We start from the raw sequence: 27,396 nt of genomic DNA on the forward strand, positions 1-27,396 counted from the left end.
CCATTCTGAATTCATATCCGGACACTTTTTTTTGTTATTCGGATATATCTGAATGCCCGAATTACGGTATAAACAAAGTTTACCGAATGCTCCTAATAACGAAACAAAATTTGTACGAATTTCCAAAATTTTAATTGAAATTCGAATCAAATTTTACATCGAATTCAATTTTGAATTTGAACTGTAAATATTTTTCCGAAATCAAAGACTGGGTGTGTTATTAGAAAACAATTCGAAATACAGTAATACCTCGGATTGCGAGTAACGCGGTTTAGGAGCTTTCGCAAATACAAGCTATTTTTTAAAATTTTTTTTTTTTTAATGCTGACTCGATTTGCGAGTTCCCGAGTGTCTCCGAGTTTCTCCGAGTGTTTCCGAGTGTCTCCATTGCCCCCTGCACCTCTGGCCACATGCAGTACTGCATACATCAGCAGTGGCACTGGAATGCATTATCTGCGTTTCCATTGATTCCTATGGGGAAACTCGCTTTGATATACAAGTGCTTTGGATTACAAACATCCTCCTGGAACAAATTATGCTCGTAATCCAAGGCCATGCTCTCTTAGTTAAGGCAAAGGTGATGTAAAGAGTCATTGTAATCATTTGATGAAGATTTTTTCTTTTTGTTTGTTCACTTTGCGAATCGAAAAAAAAATAGAACATTTTTGTTTTGGCCGATTCAAAAAGTATCGATTTTTGAACGTTTCAAATCGAAAAAAATCTGTAAAATTTGAAAAATTACTAATTTTGAATCCCGAAATACGAATTGAACGAATCGGACGAATTTAACCAATTAAGGATCAGGCCTATTTTTCAAACTTGTTTAAGTTAAAATCCATTTTTTTTTTATTGCTAGAAAACTACTTAACCAAACAATATATATTTTTTTTCTAACACCCTAGAGAATAAAATGGCGGTCATTGCAAAACTTTCTGTCACACCGTATTTGCGCAGTGGTCTTGCGTGCGCACTTTCTTTGGAAAAAATTCACTTTTTTGAATTAAAAAAATAAGACAACAGTAAAGTTAGCCCAATTTTTTATTTTAATGTTGTGAAAGATGATGTTACGCCGAGTAAATTGATACCCAACATGTCACGCTTCAAAATTACGCCCGCTCGTGGAATGCCGACAAACTTTTACCCTTAAAAAATGTCCATAGGCGACATTTAAAAAAATTCTACAGGTTGCATGTTTTGCGCTATAGAGGAGGTCTAGGGCTAGAATTATTGCTCTCCCTCTAACGGTCGCGGCGACACCTCACATGTGTGGTTTGACCACCGTTTTCATATGCGGGTGCTGCTCACGTATGCGTTCGCTTCTGCGCGCAAGTTCAGCGGGATGGGGCGCGTTTAAAAAAATGTACTTTATATTTTTTTTATTTTTACACTGTTCTTTAAAAAAAAAAAAAAAAAATTGGGTCACTTTTATTTCTATTACAATGAATGTAAATATGCCTAACAGAAAAAAAAGCATGACAGGTCCTCTTAAATATGAGATCTGGGGTCAAAAAGACCTCAAATCTCATATTTACACTAAAATGCAATAAAAAAATAAATGTTGTTTGAAATAATAAAAAAATAAAAATATCCCTTTTAAGAGCTATGGGCGGAAGTGGCGTTTTGATGTCGCTTCCGCCCTGCAATGCTATGGAGACAGGTGGGGGGCCATCATCCCCCTTTAGTGGGGGACAGGACCCGATCGCCACTGCCGGCGGCTCCGGTAAGAGGTGGAGGGCACCAGAGCGTCGCCACCGATTAAAAGTGATATTGCGGCGAATCCGCCGCAGAGACCACTTTTATCTGAAAGCGGACCGTCTGCTGAAGAAGAGGATACCAGTGTTATGGTAGCTAGCTGCTGCCATAACAATGATATTCCACTTCAAACGGGCGGTCCGTAAGTGGTTAATGAAACAAAACTAAATACCGTATTTACTGGCAACTAGATTAACGAATCTAAACAAAACAAAAAAAAAAATTGGCACATGTCTATATATCACCTTCTGGTCACCTGTCAACTCTCAGAAAAGCGATTCGCCATGGATCACTTTTCAGAGAGGCAACAAGGCAAACGAGCCCCAAATGCTTCCTCTATAACTGCAAGCCTGCCAGCTGCGCTAGCTGCAAACTGCCACTAGAGGGAGACAATTGAATATTGAATTCATGAAATAATTGTAAGAAAATGGGGAGTAGCAAGAACGTGTTCAGGCAAAAGTGATATTAACCACTTCAGCGCCGGACCATCTGGCTGGCCAAAGACCAGAGCACTTTTCGCGATTCGGAACTGCGTCGCTTTAACTGACAATTGCGCGGTCGTGCGACGTGGCTCCCAAACAAATTCGACGTCCTTTTTTTCCCCACAAATAGAGCTTTCTTTTGGTGGTATTTGATCACCTCTGCGGTTTTTGTGTTTTGCGCTACAAACGAAAAAATAGCGACAATTTTGAAAAAAACGCATTATTTTTTGCTATAATAAATATCCCCCAAAAATATATTAAAAAAACATTTTTCCTCAGTTTAGGCCGATACGTATTCTTCTACATATTTTTGGTTAAAAAAAAATCGCAATAAGCGTATATTGATCGGTTTGCGCAAAAGTTATGTGTTTACAAAATAGGGTATAGATTTATGGCATTTTTACTATTAACTTTTTTTTACTAGTAATGGCGGCGATCAGCGATTTTTTTTAATTTTTTTTTTTTTATCGTGACTGCGACATTATGGCGGACAGATCGGACACTTTTGGCGCTATTTTGGGACCATTCACATTTATACAGCAATTAATGCGATTTAAAATGCACTGATTACTGTGTAAATGTGACTGGCAGGGAAGGGGTTAACCACTAAGTGGCACTCTAGGGGTTAAGTGTGTCCTAGGGAGTAATTCTAACTGTGGGGGGAGGGGCTGTGTGTGACACGACACTGATCGCCGCTCCCGATTACAGGGAGCCGTGATCAGTGTCTTGTCATTAAGCAGAACAGGGAGATGCTTGTTTACATCAGCATTTCCCCGTTCTTCCTCTCCGTGAGACGATCGCGGGTATCCCCGCAGACATCGAGTCACACTCACGGAGGTCACGGTGGGCACGCGCGCGCAAACCGCTTCTTGAAGGGCAACGCACAGGTACGTTAATCTGCCTGTACGTGCCCTTCTGCCGACGTATATCGGCGGGAGTAATACAAAACACACACTGTTTAATTTACATTGTCCCTTCTATTTCTGTATATCAATGACAGCACTGTAATTATTTCATTAAAAAAAAGGAAGTACCTTTTTTTTTTTTCAATAGATATCCAGCTGTCACATGACCCGGCTCTCTCCCAGCCTGTCTGCAGGGAAACATAAGCAGGAGGAGCTGCTGGTCACATGTTCAACATAAAAAGAGTAAAAATAAATGAATTTCAAACTGTTTCAAATTATTAATTAAATACTGTATATATTTGAAATAAATTTTTATTTTTTTTGGCAATAAGACAGTGTGGGGCGGATTTCTGCCAGTCACAGGCTGTGTCTCGCCCCTCCCAGCCCGTGTCTTAAAAATAAGAGGGAGGCAAAGCCTCCATTAATCTACATGTAATACCCCACCTCCCCCATTGAGTTCAGCTGGTTAGTGTGCATGGAGGAGGAGGGGAGTGGGCTGTCATTTATCACTGTGTACACGCCCACATGTGTGACTTTATAGTCACATGGGCTGCTCAGATGTGATAGGGAGGAAATGCTCAGCATAGAAGCTCACTGAAAACTGAGCATGTGCAGAGCTGCCACCACAGCTGAAAAATCCCTAGCTGCACTGGGGACATGGACAGGAGGGGGAGATAGAGAGCAGCAGGATCAACCAGGTTTTTTGCAGAATACAGAAAAGGAATCTCCTAGTGACTGAACAGCATGGAATACAACATTTTATCGATTCGTTTTTTTTTTCTGATGTGGGCTTAGTGACACTTTAAATGATATATAATAAATCTAAAATTGAAGATAAACTAAAAATGTATTATACTTCACAAACAGCACTTCTGAGTTTGTTTGGTGCAGGTTTGTGATGGTTCTTCATAGGTGGGACTCTCGTATGAAGAATGATCACAGACCTGCACCAATGAAACAGTAGCTCTTAGTATGTTATGTTGTTATTTTATGTGTTATTTTATGTTTGTTTTTTTTGTTTGTTTTTTATCTCTGCAGACCCAGTTTGTGGCCATTGCTTTCCATTCCGGCTACAACCTCTTCACAGACTGCCCGTTTCCCGACGGGTTCAACGGAGCCGTCTTTGGTTATATCATTTCCCTCTTCATCCTTTTCCTCAACTTCTACTACCAGACCTACATCCGCCGATCCTCCCACAAGAAGAAGTTGTGAGGATGCTCCGCCTCCCAAGAAGAGGATGCTCCTCCCACGCAGAGCACAGAACAGCAGTACCAACCTGAGAGCGAGCGAGTGTGACAAAAGCAGAGGGTGATAGGAGAAGAAATGCAGACAAAGTAACCATAGACAGCCAGGACACTGCTCAGGACCTACCCGAGGGTCACATACAGCCCCTAGGGACCACTAAACTACAGGAGGAATAGTAAAGCACGGTTTGGGTGGGGGGGCACACAGAGCCTGGGTACTACGATCATGTAGAGCCCTGAGAACAAGGGGGGCGTTGTAGTTTTAAAGGCACTCATATGGTCAGCGGCAAGTTCTGTACAGTTATTGCCCCTTCAACTGTTATTTGCTGCTTGTTCCTCGGAGAGATGAATCCAGAAGATTTACAACTTTTCATCAACATTTTATACATTTTATTTATTAAGAACACTTTTTATTCATTGAAGACTGACGGTTGATGTTCTGTTGATTGTCTGACCCCACGGCACTTGTCTCCCAGGTTCTGAGTGTACATAACAGTATCAGAAGATAACCGAGACCTGTTCACCTACCTCTAAAAATGCTAAGGGTTCACTTATTTACAACACCCCCCCCCCCCCCCCCGTGCCAAAATGTTGCATTACAATTAAAAAAAAAAACAGTTAAAAAGTTGGATAATATATGAATTTTACCCTCGCTTTTGCTTGCAGAATTTTTTTTTCTTTTTAAGACTGAAGGGAATAAATTAATACCATAGATGCTTTCAATTTAAAAATAAATTGCAACCAAATTGTTTGCAACCAATTTCCTATCCCGGGATGACGGGATGCAGCCACAAGAGGGTACACCAACACCTATTTCAGAATCCCATAATGTTGGGATGAAGCCGGAAGAGGGCGCACCAACTCCCATTTCAGTATCCTGCAATGACACGATCAAGCCACAAGAGGGCACATCAACACCTATTTCAGTATCACAGAATGACGGAATGCAGCCACAGGAGGGCGCATTAACACCTATTTCAGTCTGACGGGATGCAGCCACAAGAGGGCGCACCAAATCCCTATTTCAGTATCCCGGAATGACGGGATGCAGCCACAAGAGGGCGCACCAACACCTATAAGGGAACACAAATTAATTTAATACCATAGATACTTTAACAGTGTTTCTAAAAATAATTTGCGGACAAATTTTCATATCTGACACTCTTTTGTTGTCATATTTTTCTTTTGAAATGCAGCCAAGAGAGGGCGCATCAACACCTATTTCAGTATCCCGGAATGACAGGATGCAGCCACAAGAGGGCGTACCAACACCTATTTCAGTATCCTGCAATGACATGATGAAGCCACAAGAGGGCACATCAACACCTATTTCAGTATCCCGGAATGGCGGGATGCAGCCACAGGAGAGTGCACCAACACCTATTTCAGTATCCCGGAATGACGGGATGCAGCCAGAAGAGGGCGCAGCAACCCCTATTTCAGTATGACGGAATGCAGCCACACGAGAGTGCACCAACACCTATTTCAGTATCACGGAATGCAGCCAAGAGAGGGCGCATCAACACCTATTTCAGTATCCCGGAATGGCAGGATGAAGCCACAAGAGAGTGCACCAACCCCTATTTCAGTATCCTGGAATGACGGAATGCAGCCACACGAGGGCGCACCAACACCTATTTCAGTATCCCGGAATGACGGGATGCAGCCACAAGAGGGCGCACCAACACCTATTTCAGTATCCCGGAATGACGGGATGCAGCCACAAGAGGGCGCACCAACCCCTATTTCAGTATCCCGGAATGACGGGATGCAGCCACAAGAGGGCGCACCAACCCCTATTTCAGTATCCCGGAATGACGGGATGCAGCCACAAGAGGGCGCACCAACACCTATTTCAGCATGACGGGATGCAGCCACAAGAGGGCGCACCAACCCCTATTTTAGTATGACGGAATGCAGCCACAAGAGGGCGCACCAACACCTATTTCAGTATCCCAGAATGACAGGATGCAGCCACAAGAGGGCGCACCAACACCTATTTCAGTATCCCGGAATGACGGGATGCAGCCACAAGAGGGCGCACCAACACCTATTTCAGTATCCCGGAATGACGGGATGCAGCCACAAGAGGGCGCACCAACCCCTATTTCAGTATCCCGGAATGACGGGATGCAGCCACAAGAGGGCGCACCAACCCCTATTTCAGTATCCCGGAATGATGGGATGCAGCCACAAGAGGGTGCACCAACACCTATTTCAGCATGACGGGATGCAGCCACAAGAGGGCGCACCAACCCCTATTTCGGTATCCCAGAATGACAGGATGCAGCCAGAAGAGGGCGCACCAACACCTATTTCAGTATCCCGGAATTACGGGATGCAGCCACAAGAGGGCGCACCAACACCTATTTCAGTATCCCGGAATGACGGGATGCAGCCAGAAGAGGGCGCACCAACACCTATTTCAGTATCCCGGAATTACGGGATGCAGCCACAAGAGGGCGCACCAACCCCTATTTCAGTATCCCGGAATTACGGGATGCAGCCACAAGAGGGCGCACCAACACCTATTTCAGTATCCCGGAATTACGGGATGCAGCCACAAGAGGGCACACCAACCCCTATTTCAGTATGATGGGATGCAGCCACAAGAGGGCGCACGAACACCTATTTCAGTATGACGGGATGCAGCCACAAGAGGGCGCACCAACACCTATTTCAGTATGACGGGATGCAGCCACAAGAGGGCGCACCAACACCTATTTCAGAATCCCGTAATGTTGGGATGCAGCCAGAAGAGGGCGCACCAACACCTATTTTAGTATCCTGCAATGACATGATGAAGCCACAAGAGGGCGCATCAACACCTATTTCAGTATCCCGGAATGACGGGTCGGTGTACATGGGTGTTGAAAGCTAAATCGTTTTTAAGTATTTTTTGCTTGCATTCAAGATGAGCCTAAATTATATCTATTAATGTTCCCATTTTATTTTTAATTTGAATATCTCTTTATTATGGAATACAGAGGTACATGGATCAAAACAGGATATTAATGAAGTACCAGTTATCTTGTATAGAAAGTATATATTAGAACATATACATACATTCAGTATGCTGTAACCGTATAATTGGTAGAACCAGGCTTGGGTTCACAGGACACGTCTGTAGGTAAATATGGATTCACGTATTTCAAAATGTTACTAAACCCTGGACTCTGTATTCACTATATCTGATCTCCCACAGTACACAGAACATGGAAATTCTATTATTTTATTAAATATAAACTGCTAAATACCATCAGGAGTATATAGCAGTCTTGTGACTTCTATCAGTGTCTGGTTAAAGCTTGTAGGAGGAGTTTTCATACCGCACCGTTTGCCCTATCAGGATGCAGGACCCCTCTGTTTGGACAGTGCTGATTGGCCCTGTGCTGATCACATGCACCCTCCCAAGAAAAAAAATAAATAAATACCTTCTCTAGCAATACACACCACACTGAGCATGTGCAGCCTGACTCCATAGACTCTGTCTTATCAGGACATGTTTGGAGACAATGCAAGAAGGGGAGGATCAGAGAAGACAGGATCAAACAGTCTTTATACACAATGCAGAGGATTAACCCCTTAGGTCCCATGGCAAGTATAACAAGCATGCTTTACTGCATATACAGACTGATTTTACTGTTATGGTTTAGTAACACTTTAAGGACAGAACATTAGAAGGTAAGACATGAACTTTAACGGCAGCCCAGTTGAAGCTGTTATAGCTGCAAAGGGTGGGCCAACTCAATATTGAACCCTACGGACTAAGACTATTAAAGTTCATGTGCGTGTAAAGGCAGGCTTCCCAATACTTTTGGTAATATAGTGTATGTCTCAGTGCTACCAGCACGGATTCCATATCCAAGGATAAGATAGCCATACCTGGAGATAGAGGGATATCTATCCCTGAAATTTGTGAGAATAATTGAAAGGTTGCCGTCCAGAAGGTGGAAATAGCTGGACATGTCCAGAGTATGTGGAACAACGTGCCTGTGGCTCCACAATTCCTCCAGCATAGAGGAGAAGCTTGAGGAATACATTTGAAAGTTCTGAACAGTGGCGGCTGGTGCTCAAAATTTTTTTTGGGGGGGCGCAAACAAACTGAAAAAAAATAAATAAATTGCAGCCACTGTGCCCATCAATTGCCACCACTGTGTCATCAAACGCAACCACTGTGCCCATCACACACAGCCACTGTGCCATCAAATGCAGCCACTGTACCCATAAAATGCAGCCACTGTGCCCATCAAACTCTGCCACTATGCCCATCACACACAGCCACTATGCCATCAAATGCAGCCACTGTACCCATCAAACACAGCCACTGTGCCATCAAATGCAGCCACTGTGCCCATCAAACGCAGCCATTGTGCCCATCAAACACAGCCACTTCGCCATCAATTGCCGCCACTATGACATCAAACACTGCCACTGTACCCATAAAATGCAACCACTGTGCCCATCAATTGCCGCCACTGTACCCATCAAACACTGACAATGTGCCCATCAACCACAGCCACTCTGCCCATCAAACGCAGCCACTGTGCCCATCAATTGCCGCACTGTGCCTATCAAACGCAGCCACTGTGCCCATCAAACGCAGCCACTGTGCCCATCAATTGCCGCACTGTGCCCATCAAACGCAGCCACTGTGCCCATCAAATGCAGCCACTGTGCCATCAATTGCAGCCCACTGTGCCCATCAAATGCAGCCACTGTGCCCATCAATTGCCGCCACTGTGCCCATCAAACGCAGCCACTGTGCCCATCAAACTCTGCCACTATGCCCATCACACACAGCCACTATGCCATCAAATGCAGCCACTGTACCCATCAAACACAGCCACTGTGCCATCAAATGCAGCCACTGTGCCCATCAAACGCAGCCATTGTGCCCATCAAACACAGCCACTATGCCATCAAATGCAGCCACTGTACCCATCAAACACAGCCACTATGCCATCAAATGCAGCCACTGTACCCATCAAACACAGCCACTGTGCCATCAATTGCAGCCCACTGTGCCCATCAAATGCAGCCACTGTGCCCATCAATTGCCGCCACTGTGCCCATCAAACGCAGCCACTGTGCCATCAAACGCAGCCACTGTGCCATCAATTGCAGCCACTGTGCCCATCAGACGCAGCCACTGTGCCCATCAGACGCAGCCACTGTGCCCATCAAACACTGCCACTGTACCCATCAATTGCCGCACTGTGCCCATCAAACGTAGCCACTGTGCTATCAATTTCAGCCACTGTGCCCATCAAACGCAGCCACTGTGCCCATCAATTGCTGCACTGTGCCCATCAAACGCAGCCACTGTGCCCATCAATTGCCGCTACTGTGCCCATCAAATGATGCCAATGTGCATCCCAGCCCGCCACTTACGGTGTCTCGGTGGGACAGCTGAGTGAACTGCGAGCGCCCAGCATGGCGCTCGCTGTTCACCTTTTTTGACGCCTATTAGAGCCTAAGGCTCTAATCAGGTGCTTAAAAAAAATACCCCACCGCTGTAATTCAGGCTCCCAGCACCCGAAAAGGAGCCAGGTGCCTGAATAGGGGGTGGCAGCGGCGACCATAGATAGATTCATGCAATGCATGAATCTATGGTGACAGAGGGGTGGCAGGAGAGAGGGGGTGGCACCCGTGCACCCCTTATGGATACACCACCACTGGTACTGAAAGGTGTGAAATCCCATCGTAGCAAAATCTCTTGGGTTAGTTCTCACAGGTCCACACTCTTCGTTGCCGCATATGTGATACTAAGTGCTTTTTGCCATTGCACTGGGGTATAAGAGACCCCAAAGCCCTGTTCCCGTACTCTTATGGGGGGGATTTAACAAACGTATTTTTATTGTTGAGAAGATTATGAAATCAGGAAATAGCCTTAATATTAGTGTTAGGTTTAGTGTAGTCCTGGGCTGTTCCCATTTCATTTTTGTTGGCTTAGACATCTAAATAAAGAAAAAAAAATGCCGCAGAAAGGGAAATGCTACAATGTGTGTGTTGATGTTGGTTGGCATGCTGCATTGTATTTTAACATTGTACTTTTCTCCTTTTTTCCTGATGTATAGATATAAAGGGTCTACAGTATGACCAAGGAGCTAAACTTGTTCTGGTCTACTCTTTTTCCAGAACGTTAATACAAGTTGGGCTGCACCGCCATGAGTTACCATTCGTAGGCCGGGCCGCTGCTAGACTATTTCGTGCCCTAGGAAAGACCAGCTACAGTATCTCACAAAAGTCAGTGCACCCCTCACATTTTTGTAAATATTTTCTTCTATCTTTTCATGTGACAACACTGAAGAAATGACACTTGTCTACAGTGTAAAGTAGTGAGTGTACAGCTTGTATAACAGTGTAAATTTGCTGTCCCCTCAAAATAACTCAACACACAGCCATTAATGTCTAAACCGCTGGCAACAAAAGTGAGTACACCCCTAAGTAAAAATGTCCAAATTGGCCCAATTAGCCATTTTCCCTTCCTGGTGTCATGTGACTCGTTAGTGTTACAAGGTCTCAGGTGTATATAAAGATGGCCTAGGCTATAAGAAGATTGCCAAGACCCTGAAACTGAGCTGTAGAACGGTGGTCAGCAGTTTAACAGGACAGGTTCCACTCAGAACAGGCCTCTCCATGGTCGACCAATGAAGTTGAGTGCACATGCTCAGCGTCATATCCAGAGGTTGTCTTTGGGAAATAGACGTATGAGTGCTGCCAGCATTGCTGCAGAGATTATAGGGGTGGGGGGTCAGCCTGTTAGGCTTAGACCATACGCCGCACACTGCATCAAATTGGTCTACATGACTGTCGTCCCAGAAGGAAGCCTCTTCTAAAGATGATGCACAAGAAAGCCTGCAAACAGTTTGCTGAAGACAAGCAGACTAAGGACATGGATTACTGGAACCATGTCCTGTGGTCTGATAAGACCAAGATAAACTTATTTGGTTCAGATGGTGTCAGGCGTGTGTGGGGGCAACCAGGTGAGGAGTACAAAGGGAAGGGTGTCTTGTCTACAGACAAGCATGGTGGTGGGATGTCATGGTCTGGGGCTGCATGAGTGCTGCCCGCACTGAGGAGCTACAGATCATTGAGGGAACCATGAATGCCAACATGTACTGTGACATACTGAAGCAGAGCATGATCCCCTCCCTTCAGAGACTGGGCCGCAGGGTAGTATTCCAACATGATAACCACCCCAAACACACCTCCAAGATGACCACTGCCTTCCTAAAGAAGCTGAGGGTAAAGGTGATAGACTGGCCAAGCATGTCTCCAGACCTAAACCCTATTGATCATCTGTGGGGCATCCTCAAATGGAAGGTGGAGGAGCGCAAGGTCTCTAACATCCACCAGCTCTGTGATGTCCTCATGGAGGAGTGGAAGAGGACTCCAGTGGCAACTTGTAAAGCTCTGGTGATCTCCATGCCCAAGAGGGTTAAGGCAGTGCTGGAAAATAATGGTGGACACACAAAACATTGACACTTTGGGCCAAATTTGGAGATTTTCACTTAGGGGTGTACTGACTTTTGTTGCCAGTGGTTTAGACATTAATGGCTGTGTGTTGAGTTATTTTGAGGGGACAGCAAATTTACACTGTTATACAAGCTGTACACTCACTACTTTACATTGTAGCAAAGTGTCATTTCTTCAGTGTTGTCACATGAAAAGAGAGAAGAAAAGATTTACAAAAATGTGAGGGGTGTACTTACTTTTGTGACATACTGTATGTGTGGGTATGTTGGTATGCATGTGACAAAGGAGATAGACTGTAAGCTCCTTAAGGCCAGGGAGTGATCTGAATGTGCAGTATGTGAACTCTCAGGGCTATATACATACCTATAATAAATCAGATTATCTTTGGCAAGAGTGCACCTCCTAATGTCTACAGATCCGTAAATGAAACATAACAAGTAGAATTTATTATTTTTAATACAATGCTGGCCCTACATGTTCCTATACAATCTTCCTTGGATATTTAATGCAGCCCTACATACACTTCATTGGCAAAAGTATTGGGACACCTGCCTTTACACGCACATGGACTTTAATGGCATCCCAGTCTTAGTCTGTAGGGTTGAATATTGAGTTGGCCAACCTTTGCTGCTATAACAGCTCCAACTCTTCTGGGAAGGCCGTCCACAAGGTTTAGGAGGGTGTCTATGGGAAGGTTTGACCATTCTTCCAAGTGCATTTGTGAGGTCAGGTACTGATGTTGGATGAGAAGGCCTGGCTCGCAGTCTCCTCTCTAATTCATCCCAAAGGTGTTCTATCGGGTTTAGGTCAGGACTCTGTGCAGGCCAGTCAATTTCCTCCACCCCAAACTCGCTCATCCATGTCTTTATGGACCTTGCTTTGTGCACTGGTGCTCAGTCATGTTGGAATAGGAAGGGGCCGTCCCCAAACTGTTCCCACAAAGTTGGCAGCATAAAATTGTCCAAAATGTCTTGGTATGCTGACACCTTAAGAGTTCCCTTCACTGGAAGGAAGGGGCCAAGTCCAACCCCTGAAACAAAACCCCACACCATAATCCCCCCTCCACCAAATGATTTGGACTAAGACCCCATACACACTTTTACTGTAGATTTTCTGTCTTCAGATTTACCAAAACCATGTAGTGCGAGGGCCGACCTGATTGCATACAAATTGAAACTCTTAAGGTTTGACCTCATATTATATGGTTTTGGTAAATCTGAAAACAAAAATCTGCAGAAAATCTAATAGTGTGTATGGCGGTCTTAGACTGGGATGCCATTAAAGTTCATGAGCGTGTAAAGGCAGGCGTCCCAATACTTTTACCCCAATACCGGCATTTACTGGAGCTGGTTGCGCTGCAAAGGAAAGGAGGATTCAGGGCCGGGGTATATTATCCTTCTTCCCACTTCTGTCACTGTTATTTGCATTGTTATATACTATATATATTTTTACAATTGCTCCTCGCCACTTTTGCCCATTTATTTCCCTCATCGTGAAAGGCAATCATCGTGATCACACCAGTTTGTTTAAAAACAAAGCTACAGACTGCAGCTGTCACTGTACTGGAAGGCTGCAGCCATCATAGAGCTGGAAGGCTGTAGCTGTCACTGTGCTGGAAGGCTGCAGTTGTCACTGTATTAGAAGGCTGCAGCTGTCACCAGGGGCGTACTGACCATTGAGCCACTCGGGCACTGCCCGAGGGCCCTGGGCCACTAGGGGGCCCCATCAGGGTTGCCAGCCTCAGTAAAACCAGGGACAGTATGTATAAATCTGTGTTTTTTTTACATCTGTCTCTGAAATGTCCCTTACCGACATCCTTTTGGTCTAAGAATCCCAAGATTATAGCTGCCCCACCTCTCCAGTACCTATTCAGAAACATGTCTGTGTATACTGTGTGTACATGTATGTGTATACTGTGTGATTGTATACTGTGTGTATGTATACTGTGTGGCCCCATAATCTCTGATTGCCTAAGGGCCGCATGAGTTGTCAGTCAGTCCCTGGCTGTCACTGTATTAGAAGGCTGCAGCTGTCATTGTATTTGAAGGCTGCAGCTGTCATTGTATTTGAAGGCTGCAGCTGTCACTGTATTAGAAGGATGCAGCTATCGATGTGCTTTAAGGCTGCAGCTGTCACTGTATTTGAAGACTGCAGCTGCCACTGTGCTGTAAGGCTGCAGCTGTCGCTGAGTTGGAAGGCTCAGCTGTCAATGTATTAGAAGGCTGCAGCTGTCACTGTATTAGAAGGCTGCAGCTGTCATTGTATTTGAAGGCTGCAGCTGCCACTGTATTAGAAGGATGCAGCTATCGATGTGCTTTAAGGCTGCAGCTGTCACTGTATTTGAAGACTGCAGCTGCCACTGTGCTGTAAGGCTGCAGCTGTCGCTGAGTTGGAAGGCTCAGCTGTCACTGTATTAGAAGGCTGCAGCTGTCATTGTATTTGAAGGCTGCAGCTGTCATTGTATTTGAAGGCTGCAGCTGCCACTGTATTAGAAGGATGCAGCTATCGATGTGCTTTAAGGCTGCAGCTGTCACTGTATTTGAAGACTGCAGCTGCCACTGTGCTGTAAGGCTGCAGCTGTCGCTGAGTTGGAAGGCTCAGCTGTCACTGTATTAGAAGGCTGCAGCTGTCATTGTATTTGAAGGCTGCAGCTGTCATTGTATTTGAAGGCTGCAGCTGCCACTGTATTAGAAGGATGCAGCTATCGATGTGCTTTAAGGCTGCAGCTGTCACTGTATTTGAAGACTGCAGCTGCCACTGTGCTGTAAGGCTGCAGCTGTCGCTGAGTTGGAAGGCTCAGCTGTCAATGTATTAGAAGGCTGCAGCTGTCACTGTATTAGAAGGCTGCAGCTGTCATTGTATTTGAAGGCTGCAGCTGCCACTGTATTAGAAGGATGCAGCTATCGATGTGCTTTAAGGCTGCAGCTGTCACTGTATTTGAAGACTGCAGCTGCCACTGTGCTGTAAGGCTGCAGCTGTCGCTGAGTTGGAAGGCTCAGCTGTCACTGTATTAGAAGGCTGCAGCTATCACTGTATTTAAAGGCTGCAGCTGCCACTGTATTAGAAGGCTGCAGCTGTCACTGTATTAGATGGCTGCAGCTGTCAATGTGCTATAAGGCTGCAGCTGTCACTGTGCTAGAAGGCTGCAGCTGTCAATGTGCTATAAGGCTGCAGCTGTCACTGTGCTAGAAGGCTGCAGCTGTCAATGTGCTATAAGGCTGCAGCTGTCACTGTGCTATAAGGCTGCAGTTGTCACTGAGTTGGAAGGCTGCAGCTGTCACTGTATTAGAAGGCTGCAGCTATCACTGTATTTAAAGGCTGCAGCTGCCACTGTATTAGAAGGCTGCAGCTGTCACTGTATTAGATGGCTGCAGCTGTCAATGTGCTAGAAGGCTGCAGCTGTCAATGTGCTATAAGGCTGCAGCTGTCACTGTGCTATAAGGCTGCAGTTGTCACTGAGTTGGAAGGCTGCAGCTGTCACTGTGCTAGAAGGCTGCAGCTGTCACTGTATTAGAAGGCTGCAGCTATCACTGTATTAGAAGGCTGCAGTTGCCACTGTATTAGAAGGCTGCAGTTGCCACTGTATTAGAAGGCTGCAGCTGTCAATGTGCTATAAGGCTGCAGTTGTCACTGAGTTGGAAGGCTGCAGCTGTCACGGTATTAGAAGACTGCAGCTGTCACTGTATTAGAAGGCTGCAGCTGTCACTGTATTAGAAGGCTGCAGCTGTCACTGTATTAGAAGGCTGCAGCTGTCAATGTGCTATAAGGCTGCAGCTGTCACTGTATTGGAAGGCTGCAGCAGTCACTGTATTAGAAGGCTGCAGCAGTCACTGTATTAGAAGGCTGCAGCTGTCACTGTATTGGAAGGCTGCAGCTGTCACTGTATTAGAAGGCTGCAACTGTCACTGTATTAGAAGGCTACAGCTGTCAATGTGCTATAAGGCTGCAGCTGTCACTGTATTGGAAGGCTGCAGCTGTCACTGTTAACCGACATATACAGACACTGCTTAATTAGTTCTGGACCTCTTGTATTCAGTGTCTTCTGATCATGAAAGGATTGAATGCTGTGCAACTTAATTTCGGCACTGAGCATCAGAAAAGTTTCTCAGTTTTGTATCCGGTAATCTCTTCTGTATCTTTTCTAATGAAAACGAATACCACAAACGGGTCAGGACTGAGGACGCAAGATTTTTATCAACAAATAAAGTAACAAATATTGCCAGTCTATCCCAAGTAGGCTGGAAGGCAGTAGAGCTGTGCTTTCACCTGAAGGTGTGGAAAACACGTGCTGCCACCGCTTCCGGTACAAGATAGGACAACTGTCAAGGAACTAGAGGAGCCAGTGTGCCCCCCCATGTAGGACGTATAAGATGGTGGCACAGCACCCTAGATGCCACCTAGGGCAGAGGAGTGACTATGTCTTTATAGACCTCGGGGCAATTATTTTGGTTCATATTTATCATACAGAACTCAACTGGTTGACCTGCATTCCCCTGGCTCACAAGTAATAAATGCAATTCACAGCCAGAGATTATTAGTCACAGCGAGCGAGAGCCACCCATGTACCTGCCGAGAGTTTTCTGGACCTTCTTCCTCGTAGGTGAGTGACTCCTGGTCTTTGTTCCTCACACCTCACAGCCAGAGATGGTCACTTGGAGCATGAGGACTTCAGGAGACTTAGAGGAGGGCTGTGCTAGATGGACAGTTGTGTTCTGCGTCTGACAATGTAACGAACACTCTCAAAGCATAACTAAAGACTTTTTTTAGGTTTAAATAGAGTGGAGAGGGATTAGAACCCCTCTCAGGTTTTCACTGCTGTCTGTGACCTCATTAGGGAAATTAACCCTCTCTATTTGTCCTGTTTTTAATATCATCAAGGGTGAAAGTGAAAAAAAAATCCAAAACTCGGGGTTGCCACCAGAACAGGAAGAGAGGGGATATCTTCCCAGGGATTCCCTCACTTTGGAGGGATTTTCTTCCACTTCCTGTTTAGGCTATGGGACAGGAATTGAAGAGAAATGTCCCCAATGGGACACAGATGGCAAAAAAATAAATAAAATTGTATGTCTGAGTATATATCTGTATTTGTCCTAGGCATGTTTAAATCCACTTACTGTTGACTGATTAACTACTTCTGCTGGAAGTCAATTCCAAGCATCAACTGCTCTTTCAAAAAAATATTAAAAAAATGATTTCTAAGGTTAGTTTTAAACTTTTCTCCTGCTAGTTTGGGGTAATAATGCAGAGTTCTTGATTTTAACTTCATATTGAAAATACTGTCCTTCTAAACGTTGTTCACACCCTTCATGTATTTAAAGGTTTCTCCTGATTTGTTTTATCCATCAGACCTTTCATGATTTTTGTTGCCTGTCTCTGGACTCGTTCTATCTTTTCAATATCTTTATGTAAGTTAGTTCAGTCTATCAGTTCATCGTAATAAAAGAAACTTTTTTAGACTATCTTGTGTCGATTTCCATATAAGTACCATTAAAGTCCATACAACCTCTAAAAATAAATATTTTCCTCTTTATGTAAGTTAGGCCTACATAAATATTCTCAATGAAGATCTATATAGAGGAATAAGGATCTCCTTCCCCCTACTGGTGACCCCACTAGTCATATAAAGGTCTATATAGAGGAATCAGAACCTTCTTTCCCAAGCTGGTGACCCCTCTAGTGATGTAAAGATCTATATAGAGGAATCGGAACCTCCTTTCTCCAGCTGGTGATCCCTCTAGTGACATAAAGATCTATATATAGAGGAATCAGGATCTCCTACCTCCTGGTGGTAAACCCTCCAGACAGGGCTGGACTGGGACAAAAATGTGGCCCTGGACTTCATCCAGACCGGCTCAGGGCACGGTACATCAGGCCACATCAGGGTACAGAGCCCAGCACATCAGGGCACAAGGCACATCAGGGCACAACACATCAGGGCACAGCACATCAGGGCACAGCACATCAGGGCACAAGGCACATCAGGGCACAGCACATCAGGCCACATCAGGGTACAGAGCCCAGCACATCAGGGCACAAGGCACATCAGGGCACAGCACATCAGGGTACAGCACATCAGGGTACAGGACATCAGGGTACAGGGCACAGCACATCAGGGTACAGAGCCCAGTACATCAGCGTACAGGGCACAACATATCAGGGTACAGTGCCTAGTACATCAGCGTACAGGGCACAACATATCAGGGTACAGTGCCCAGTACATCAGCGTACAGGGCACAACATATCAGGGTACAGTGCCCAGGACATCAGCGTACAGGGCACAACATATCAGGGTACAGTGCCCAGCACATCAGCGTACAGGGCACAACACATCAGGGTACAGTGCCCAGCACATCAGCGTACAGGGCACAACATATCAGGGTACAGTGCCCAGCACATCAGCGTACAGGGCACAACATATCAGGGTACAGTGCCCAGCACATCAGCGTACAGGGCACAACATATCAGGGTACAGTGCCCAGGACATCAGCGTACAGGGCACAACATATCAGGGTACAGTTCCCAGCACATCAGCGTACAGGGCACAACACATCAGGGTACAGTGCCCAGCACATCAGCGTACAGGGCACAACACATCAGGGTACAGTGCCCAGCACATCAGCGTACAGGGCACAACACATCAGGGTACAGTGCCCAGCACATCAGCGTACAGGGCACAACACATCAGGGTACAGTGCCCAGCACATCAGCGTACAGGGCACAACATATCAGGGTACAGTGCCCAGTACATCAGCGTACAGGGCACATCATATCAGGGTACAGTGCCCAGCACATCAGCGTACAGGGCACAACATATCAGGGTACAGTGCCCAGCACATCAGCGTACAGGGCACAACATATCAGGGTACAGTGCACAGCACATCAGGGTACAGAGCCCAGCACATCAGCTAATAGGGCACAACACATCAGGCCACATTACATCAGGGTATAGCACATCAGGACACAGCACATCAGGGCACAGAACATCAGAGCACATGACATTGAGGCACAGCACACCGGGGCACAGGACATCAGAGCACATCAGGGCACAGGACATCGGGGCAAAGCACATCGGGGCACAAGGCACATCAGGGCATAGGACATCAGGGCACATAGCACATCAGGGCGCATCAGGGCACATAGCACATGAGGGCACGGGGCACATCGGGTCACATAGCACATCAGGGCATGGGGCACATCAGGGCACGGGGCACGTCAGGGCACAGGGCACATCAGGGCACATTATGGCACATCAGGCCACATGGCACATCAGGGTACGGGGCACATCAGGGCACATGGCACATCAGGGCACGGGGCACATCAGGGCACATTATGGCACATCAGGGCACATTATGGCACATCAGGGCACATGATGGGGCACATGGCACATTATGGTGCACATCAGGGCATGGGGCACATCAGGGCATGGGGCACATCAGGCCACATGGTACATCAGGGCACAGGGCACATAGCACATCAGGGCACGGGGCACATGGCACATCAGGGCTCGGGGCACATGGCACATCAGGGCACATGATGGGGCACATTATGGGGCACATAGCACATCAGGGCACGGGGCACATCAGGCCACATGGCACATTAGGGCACGGGGCACATGGCACATCAGGGCACATTATGACACATCAGGGCACATGATGGGGCACATCAGGGCACATTATGGGGCACGTGGCACATGGCACATCAGGGCACGGGGCACATCAGGGCACAAAGCACATTAGGGCACATCAGGCTACATTGCACATCAGGGCACGGGGCACATCAGGGCACATTATGGCACATCAGGGCACATTATGGCACATCAGGGCACATGATGGGGCACATGGCACATTATGGTGCACATCAGGGCATGGGGCACATCAGGGCATGGGGCACATCAGGCCACATGGTACATCAGGGCACAGGGCACATAGCACATCAGGGCACGGGGCACATGGCACATCAGGGCTCGGGGCACATGGCACATCAGGGCACATGATGGGGCACATTATGGGGCACATAGCACATCAGGGCACGGGGCACATCAGGCCACATGGCACATTAGGGCACGGGGCACATGGCACATCAGGGCACATTATGACACATCAGGGCACATGATGGGGCACATCAGGGCACATTATGGGGCACGTGGCACATGGCACATCAGGGCACGGGGCACATCAGGGCACAAAGCACATTAGGGCACATCAGGCTACATTGCACATTAGGGCACGTGGCACATCGGGGCACATCAGGGCACATAGCACATTAGGGCACATCAGGCTACATGGCACATCAGGGCACGGGGCACATCAGGGCTCAGGGCTCAGGGCACATGATGGGGCACATAGCACATCAGGGCACATGATGGGGCACATAGCACATCGGGGGGAAACATGATGGGGCACATAGCACATCGGGGGGAAACATGATGGGGCACATAGCACATTGGGGCACATGATGGGGCACATAGCACATCAGGGCACATCATCAGGGCACATTGTGGGGTCTTACTAGCCAGCATGCAGAGTAGCGCAGGGAGCTTCTGTAGTAATAAGTTCTCTCTCATGTCATCACGCTGTTCCCCGGCGGCCCCTCCTCTCTTCTCGTCTATACCAGATGATCTTACAAGCCAATTGGTATAGACGAGAAGAGAGGAGGGGCCGCCGGGGAACAGCGTGATGACACGAGAGAGAGAACTTATTACTACAGAGGCTCCCTGCGCTACTCTGCATGCTGGCTAATCTCGATCTACCCGTCAGGCGCCAGCTATTGGCGGTTGACGGGTAGATCGCCGCGCACCGCAGATGCGGCTGAAAGTGAAACTGGCCCAGACTGAGCCATCGGCCCAACGGGAATCTCCGGGTAGTCCCGATGGCCAGTCCATCCCTGCCCTCCAGTGATATAAAGATCTATATAGAGGAATCAGGATCTCCTACCTCCTGGTGGTGACCACTCTAGTGATACAAAGATCTATACAGAGTCTACAGGATCTCTTTCCTCCTGCTGGTGATCCCTCTAGTGATAACTAAAGATCTATATAGGGGAATCAGGACCTCCTTCCCCCTGCTGGTGATCCCACTAGTCATATAAAGGTCTATATGGAGGAATCAGGACCTCCTTGATCCTGCTGGTGACCCCTCTAGTGATGTAGATATCTATATAGAGAAATCAGAACCTCCTTACTCTAACTGGTGATCCCTCTAGTGATATAAAGATCTATATATAGAGGAATCAGGATCTCCTACCTCTTGGTAGTGACCACTCTAGTGATACAAAGATCTATACAGAGTCTACAGGATCTCTTTCCTCCTGCTGGTGATCCCTCTAGTGATAACTAAAGATCTATATAGGGGAATCAGGACCTCCTTCCCCCTGCTGGTGATCCCACTAGTCATATAAAGGTCTATATGGAGGAATCAGGACCTCCTTGATCCTGCTGGTGACCCCTCTAGTGATGTAGATATCTATATAGAGAAATCAGAACCTCCTTACTCTAACTGGTGATCCCTCTAGTGATATAAAGATCTATATATAGAAGAATCAGGATCTCCTACCTCCTGGTGGTGACCACTCTAGTGATACAAAGATCTATACAGAGTCTACAGGATCTCTTTCCTCCTGCTGGTGATCCCTCTAGTGATAACTAAAGATCTATATAGGGGAATCAGGACCTCCTTCCCCCTGCTGGTGATCCCACTAGTCATATAAAGGTCTACATGGAGGAATCAGGACCTCCTTCCTCCTGCTGGTGACCCCTCTAGTGATGTAGATATCTATATAGAGGAATCAGGACCTCCTTCCTCCTGATGGTGACCCCTCTAGTGATGTAGATATCTATATAGAGGAATCAGGACCTCCTTCCTCCTGATGGTGACCCCTCTAGTGATAACTAAAGATCTATATAGAGTCTACAGGACCTCTTTTCTCCTGCTGGTGATCCCTCTAGTGATAACTAAACCTTCATATAGAGGAATCAGGACCTCCTTCCTCCTACTGGTGATCCATCTAGTGATAACTAAAGATCTATATAGATGACTTAGGACCTCCTTCTTTCTGTTTGGGATCTCTCAAGTGAAGTACCCCAAAATTATAATCACCTCCTCACTGTCAGGCCAGATTGTGTGCTCATTTGCAAAAAAAAACCTCGAAAAAACAAAAACCTTTTTTACCTCTGCAGTTTCAATTTTTCCAATGATAGCTATATCAAATTTGCCAAAAAGATTATCATTAGCTATTGCATTTTGAAGGCTCTTCAGTGCTAATTATCAGGGTTTGTACTTACAGAATAAAAGACTTGTTAGCACATTGGAACAGGATGAAATGGTTGAAATTCCTAATGACGTGTAGGAAGGCTCATTGAGGCTGGATTCACACCTATGCGTTTTTAGTGCTTTTTGCATTTTGTAGATTTGCACTACAGTCCATTTAACATGGTTTCCTATGGAACACGTTCTGTAGGGCAAATCTGCAAAATGCAAAAACTAAACTAAAAATGCCATAGGTGTGAATCCAGCCTAATGCCCCGTACACACGATAGGCTTTTCCGACAATTTTCCAACAAAAATCCATGGTTTCTTTTTTTCATACGGATGTTGGCTCAAACTTGTCTTGCATACACACAGTCACACAAATCTTGTCGGAAATTCCGAACGTCAAAAACGCGGTGACGTATAACACGTACGACGAGCCGAGAAAAATGAAGTTCAATAGCAAGTGCGGCTCTTCTGCTTGATTCCCAGCATGCATGGAACTTTGTGTGTCGGAATTGTGTACACATGATCGGAATTTCCGACAACGGATTTTGTTGTTGGAAAATTTGAGATACAGATCTCAAATTTTGTGTGTCGGAAATTCCGATGGAAAATATCCGATGGAGCCTACACACGGTCGGAATTTCCGACAACAAGCTCCCATCGAACATTTGTTGTCTGAAAATCTGATCGTGTGTACGGGGCATTAGGGTGTTGGTCAGATGCTTTTATCTAACTGGGAATTTCCCCATTGAAGATTAATCTCACTTTCTGTTGTGCCTCCAGGACAGAAACTCATTGGAGTGGATCAAGTGGGGAAAGATGTGGCCACTTTGTAGCTATTTAGAGTTTTATTAGGAGACTTACCAAAAAATAAGTGTAGCGCTAAATAATAATGTCAAAGTGAATAAATGAAAATATATATATATATATATATATGTATATGCATCCAAAACACCTCAAGCACAAGGGCGAAATGGATACAAAAAAAAGTGAAAAATTAATATATAACAACAAAGTAGACCCCAAAGTGCTGTGGAGTAATAGCAATAAAATAGACCAAAAGTCCACATGAAAAGTGTCCAATGGTAAGGAAACTTTCTATGCAATCTTCAACCGAAGTAGAAAATACACCAAAAGACAGGAGAAGACATTCAGTTAGAAGGATGGGTACTCTTACCGGATCAGTTGGACGCACATACCGTACAGCAGTGCGTCTAAAAGGCTTTGGGATACTAGATCTCCAGTGGTGAGGTGATGCCAAGACTGGACGGTGTCCTGCAGGCCGCAGACTCCAATTCACACGAGGTAGGGAGGTGGTTCCAAACAAAAGTTCCAAAGCTATCGGCCGCCAAACCGTTCCAAAGGGGAAAATGGTCCAAAGTTGGTCATCAGTGCTCAAGCTGTGTGATCTGACATGGAAGAGATCCCATGCTATCCCTATGGTGGCCGTGTGTTCAGGATGGAGACTGAGAATCTGTTCAAACTGCTGGAATCGGATCCGATCTCTCCGGAGGTTTCTCATTCAGCTTCTTGTCTGTCTCTGACTGCAGCACCACATAAACATTGATCAGACAGGGGCTATCCAGATATAATGTAACATTGTTTATAAACATTGTTCAGCCAGGAGATAGAGAAGTGTCCTAAAAATGATTGTAAGGGTTATTTTTTTTAATAACAAACATATCATACTTACCTCCACTGTGCAGCTCATTTTGCACAGAGTGGCCCCGAACATCCTCTTCTGGGGTCCCCCCGGCGGCTCTCACGGCTCCTCCCCACATCAGATAACCCCCCTAGGAGAAGTGCTCTCCCGAGGGTGTTACCTTACGGGCGCGCTCCCGAGTCCAGCATTGGGCGTCCATAGCCGCCGAATGTATGACTCGGCCCCACCCCCCGGCGCCCGTGTCATTGGATTTGATTGACAGCAGTGGGAGCCAATGGCTGCGCTGCTATCAATTTATCCAATCAAGAGACGAGAAGCCCCTGCAGAAAGACAGCGCGTCCTGCCAGGGCAAAGTTCCAGGGCTCAGGTAAGTAAAACGGGAGGGGGGGGGGCTGGGGGACCGGTCACTGCCAGGTGTTTTTTCACCTTAATGCATAGGACAATCATAGGAAAAACACAAAGGTATACAACCCCTTCAAGGCTTCCTTAACAACCGATGGGTCATCAGGTTTCCTAACAGCTGAACAATGGAAAGAAGAAAGTGCCGGTTAAAAAATAAAGAAAAAACTGCATGGGGTCCCCCCCCCAGTCCATACAAGGCCTTTTGGAGCTTTTGGAGGTGAACCCCATGGCAAAATTGAACAAAACAATTGCGTGGGGTCCCCACCAAAATCCATGCCAGACCCTTATCTGAGGAAGCAGACCGGCAGGTCAGGAAAGTGCCCCCCCCCGAACCATACCAGGCCTCATGCCCTCAACATGGGGGGGTGGGTGCTTTGAAGCAAATGACTATGCCTCTGTGTGTCCATTCTGACATGGAGCCATGGCTTGGCCCCACCCCTTCTCTCTTTTCATTGGCTCCCGCTGCTGTCTCAGCCCATGAGGAGGGAGAGTCCCCAGAGAGCTGCTGCTCTTGTTCACACTGCTGGATCGAGAGGAGGATCAGGTAGGTATTAGGGGGGGGGGGGCTGAGGGGGCTGCTGCACAGAGAAGGTTTTATACCTTCATGTATAGGATGCATGAGATCTGTAACAAATGTTGAAAACCATTTATCATTTTCCTTCCACGTCACAATTATGTGCCACTTTGTGTTGTTCTATCACATAAAATCCCAATAAAATACATTTATGTTTTTGGTTGTAACATGACAATATGTGGAAAATTTCAAGGGGTATGAATACTTTTTCGAGGCACTGTATTAGGGAAGCAGGGGGCCGGAGGAGCTGGAGATCTGCACAGAGAGCGGGAATCTTTTCATAGTAACAACCGGAACTGCAGCTTCTCCCACCCCTCAGCCCTGATGATAGGAGGACATCATCAGGGGGATGAGAGACCCTGGAGAGGACACACAGGCTGAATCCTGTCTCTGCCCTGCCGAAGTTAGGACTGTGCAGGGGAGGTAGAGAGTTAAAGGGGGTGTTCCGTCAGATTAGGCGACCAGTCAGATTTTGTAACGGAAGTGACGTTCCATCACGGCCATCTTGGTACACCCCGCACTCGTCCACACTAAGCCTACAGTCAGAAGGCGTCAAGCAGACATCTTTTTACACCCACCGCAGTCTTATACACTTATTTTTACCAGTAAACTGAGCTTATATAGTGAAATACAGTATTTTGAAATCCGTCTGACTCTTTTAATGTTGAATTTTAAAAGCATAGGCAAGCCTGCTGATCTCACAGGTTTGCTAATCTGACAGAACACCGCTGCTTTTAAAATTCAGCATCAAAACAGTCTGACAGATTTCAAAATACACTATATAAGCTGAGTTTACTGGTAAAAATAAGTGTGAAATGCAAGACTTGGGTGGGTGTAAAAAGATGTCCGCTTGCCGCCTTCTGACTGTAGGCTTACTGTGGGAGAGTGCGGGGTGTACCAAGATGGCCGTGATGGAACGTCACTTCCGTTACAAAGTCTGATGGGTCGCCTATTCAGACAGAACAGGGGTAGAGAGAAAAGGGGAGCATGACTGCAAGGGGATGTGATTGCTAGGGGTACTGTAATGTAAAGAGGCACTGTGATATAATGGGGACTGCATTGTAAAGGGGCACTGTAATCATTACAGTGCCCCTTTATAGTGCAGTCCCCTCTATATCCCAGTGCCTCTTTATGTTGCAGTGCGGAGGACCGATTTTGAATATCCCTCCACCAACCTTCCCCCCTTCTATGCATACTGATATGGATGGGGGCGCGAACCTTCCCTCACGTCCCATCTAAAGTCCCAATTTTTTGCCCCCCCCTCTCTTTCATGCACACAGTTCACACCCAATACAACAGTGTAGTCCAGATTCAGGGCCATTTATATTCCTCAGGCTGGGTTCACACTATGTGCGGCCGCAGGGCACAGCAGGGGGTCCGGTGTGTCCCTGTTCCCCGTTTCAGGTCCGAATTAGGTCAGAATTTTTTTTTTTTTTGCTGAATTCGGACCTGAAATGGAGCCAAAGACGCACAGGACTCTTCTGCTGTGCGCTCCACCCCAGAGATATGTGAAGCGGCTCCATTGAGAGCCGATCACATTCTCCTGTCATGCGAATTGGATGCGGGGGAAACCCACATCCAATTTGCAATAGTGTGAACCCCGCCTTGGTTGCAGTGTATTGGCATAATGTGCATGGTAACACTCAATACATGCATTGGCACATTGTAGTGCCTATTATTTTTAATGTCATGCCAACACATTTTTATTTTTAATGTCATGCCAACACATTAAGACACTGCAATTCTGATTTGTAACCATGAGATGTGGTGCGCCATTTGGGCATATTAATTTTTCCTTTTTTCTACCTTTTGGTGCATTAGTAGCCCACTTATTTGTTTGAGCTGCCTTAACGCAATCAGGACCGTCTTTAATATTGATTGGACCCAGGGCCGTCTTTAATACTGATTGAGCCCTGGGCAAAAATTTTCTTGGGGCCCCCCCATGCAGTTTTGCTCTCCACCTGCTCTGAGACATACAATAAATAGCAGCTAGACTCAAAATCAGTTTAGTGAATCAGATCAGGCAGCTATTGCGATTGGTTGCCAGAGGTTACAGTATATCATTACCGCTTACTGACTGGTTGCTAGAGGGTTACAGCAAACATTTCGGCTCACTGATTAGTTGCTAGAGGTTACAGCACATGATCTCTGCTTGTTGATTGGTTGCTAGAGATGAATGTACATCAATACTGCTCACTGATTGGTTACTGCACATCATTACTGCTTACTGATTGGTTGCTAGAGGTTGCAGCACATCATCTCCTCACTGGCTGCACACCATGGACTGGACCTTGCTCACCTGTGTACCCCAAACTGTAATTCCTCCTCTGCCTACCTCTGCACACCACACACTACCCTCCCCCCCCAACTAATTTGCTTACCTTTGCAGAACAGGCTGATGGTAGGCTTAATGACCACAGTTGAAGGCAGGACTTTCAAGCATACCCCTTTACCTCCCCAGTGGGCAGAATTCAGTATAGGTGATGGTGGTATACATATGAATGCCACCTCTGTTTACATAGAATGCTGCCGGCCTGCTACTATTTACATATGAACGCCGCTGCTATTTACATATCAATGCTGATATTTACATGTAAACACAGGGTCTGCAGGTGAGTCATCTGTACACAACAACAAGGCAG

The 27,396-nt window shown here is 46.3% G+C and overlaps 2 protein-coding genes across 3 annotated transcripts in view; both read left to right on the forward strand.

Moving 5' to 3' along the window:
• LOC141148244 (very long chain fatty acid elongase 4-like) overlaps positions 1–5,005 on the forward strand; it is a 44,016-nt gene extending 39,011 nt beyond the window's left edge. Inside the window, exon 8 of one of the 2 annotated variants that reach the window (XM_073635502.1) lies at positions 4,178–5,002. In XM_073635502.1, coding sequence (XP_073491603.1) covers positions 4,178–4,351 — 174 coding nt within the window. In that variant the 3' untranslated portion in view covers positions 4,352–5,002. Of the gene's footprint in view, positions 1–4,177 lie in introns of both variants that reach the window. The other variant, XM_073635503.1, reaches the window with a different exon arrangement.
• A 776-nt stretch (positions 5,006–5,781) lies between these two features.
• The window catches only part of LOC141147924 (serine protease 27-like), a 49,488-nt gene continuing 27,873 nt past the window's right edge, over positions 5,782–27,396 (forward strand). The window contains exon 1 of the mRNA XM_073635082.1: positions 5,782–5,971. Within this exon, the coding sequence (XP_073491183.1) occupies positions 5,782–5,971 (190 nt within the window). The remainder of the gene's footprint in view (positions 5,972–27,396) is intronic.

This window comes from Aquarana catesbeiana, linkage group LG06 (assembly GCF_042186555.1).
Source record: "Aquarana catesbeiana isolate 2022-GZ linkage group LG06, ASM4218655v1, whole genome shotgun sequence".
Classification (NCBI taxonomy): Eukaryota; Metazoa; Chordata; class Amphibia; order Anura; family Ranidae; genus Aquarana; species Aquarana catesbeiana.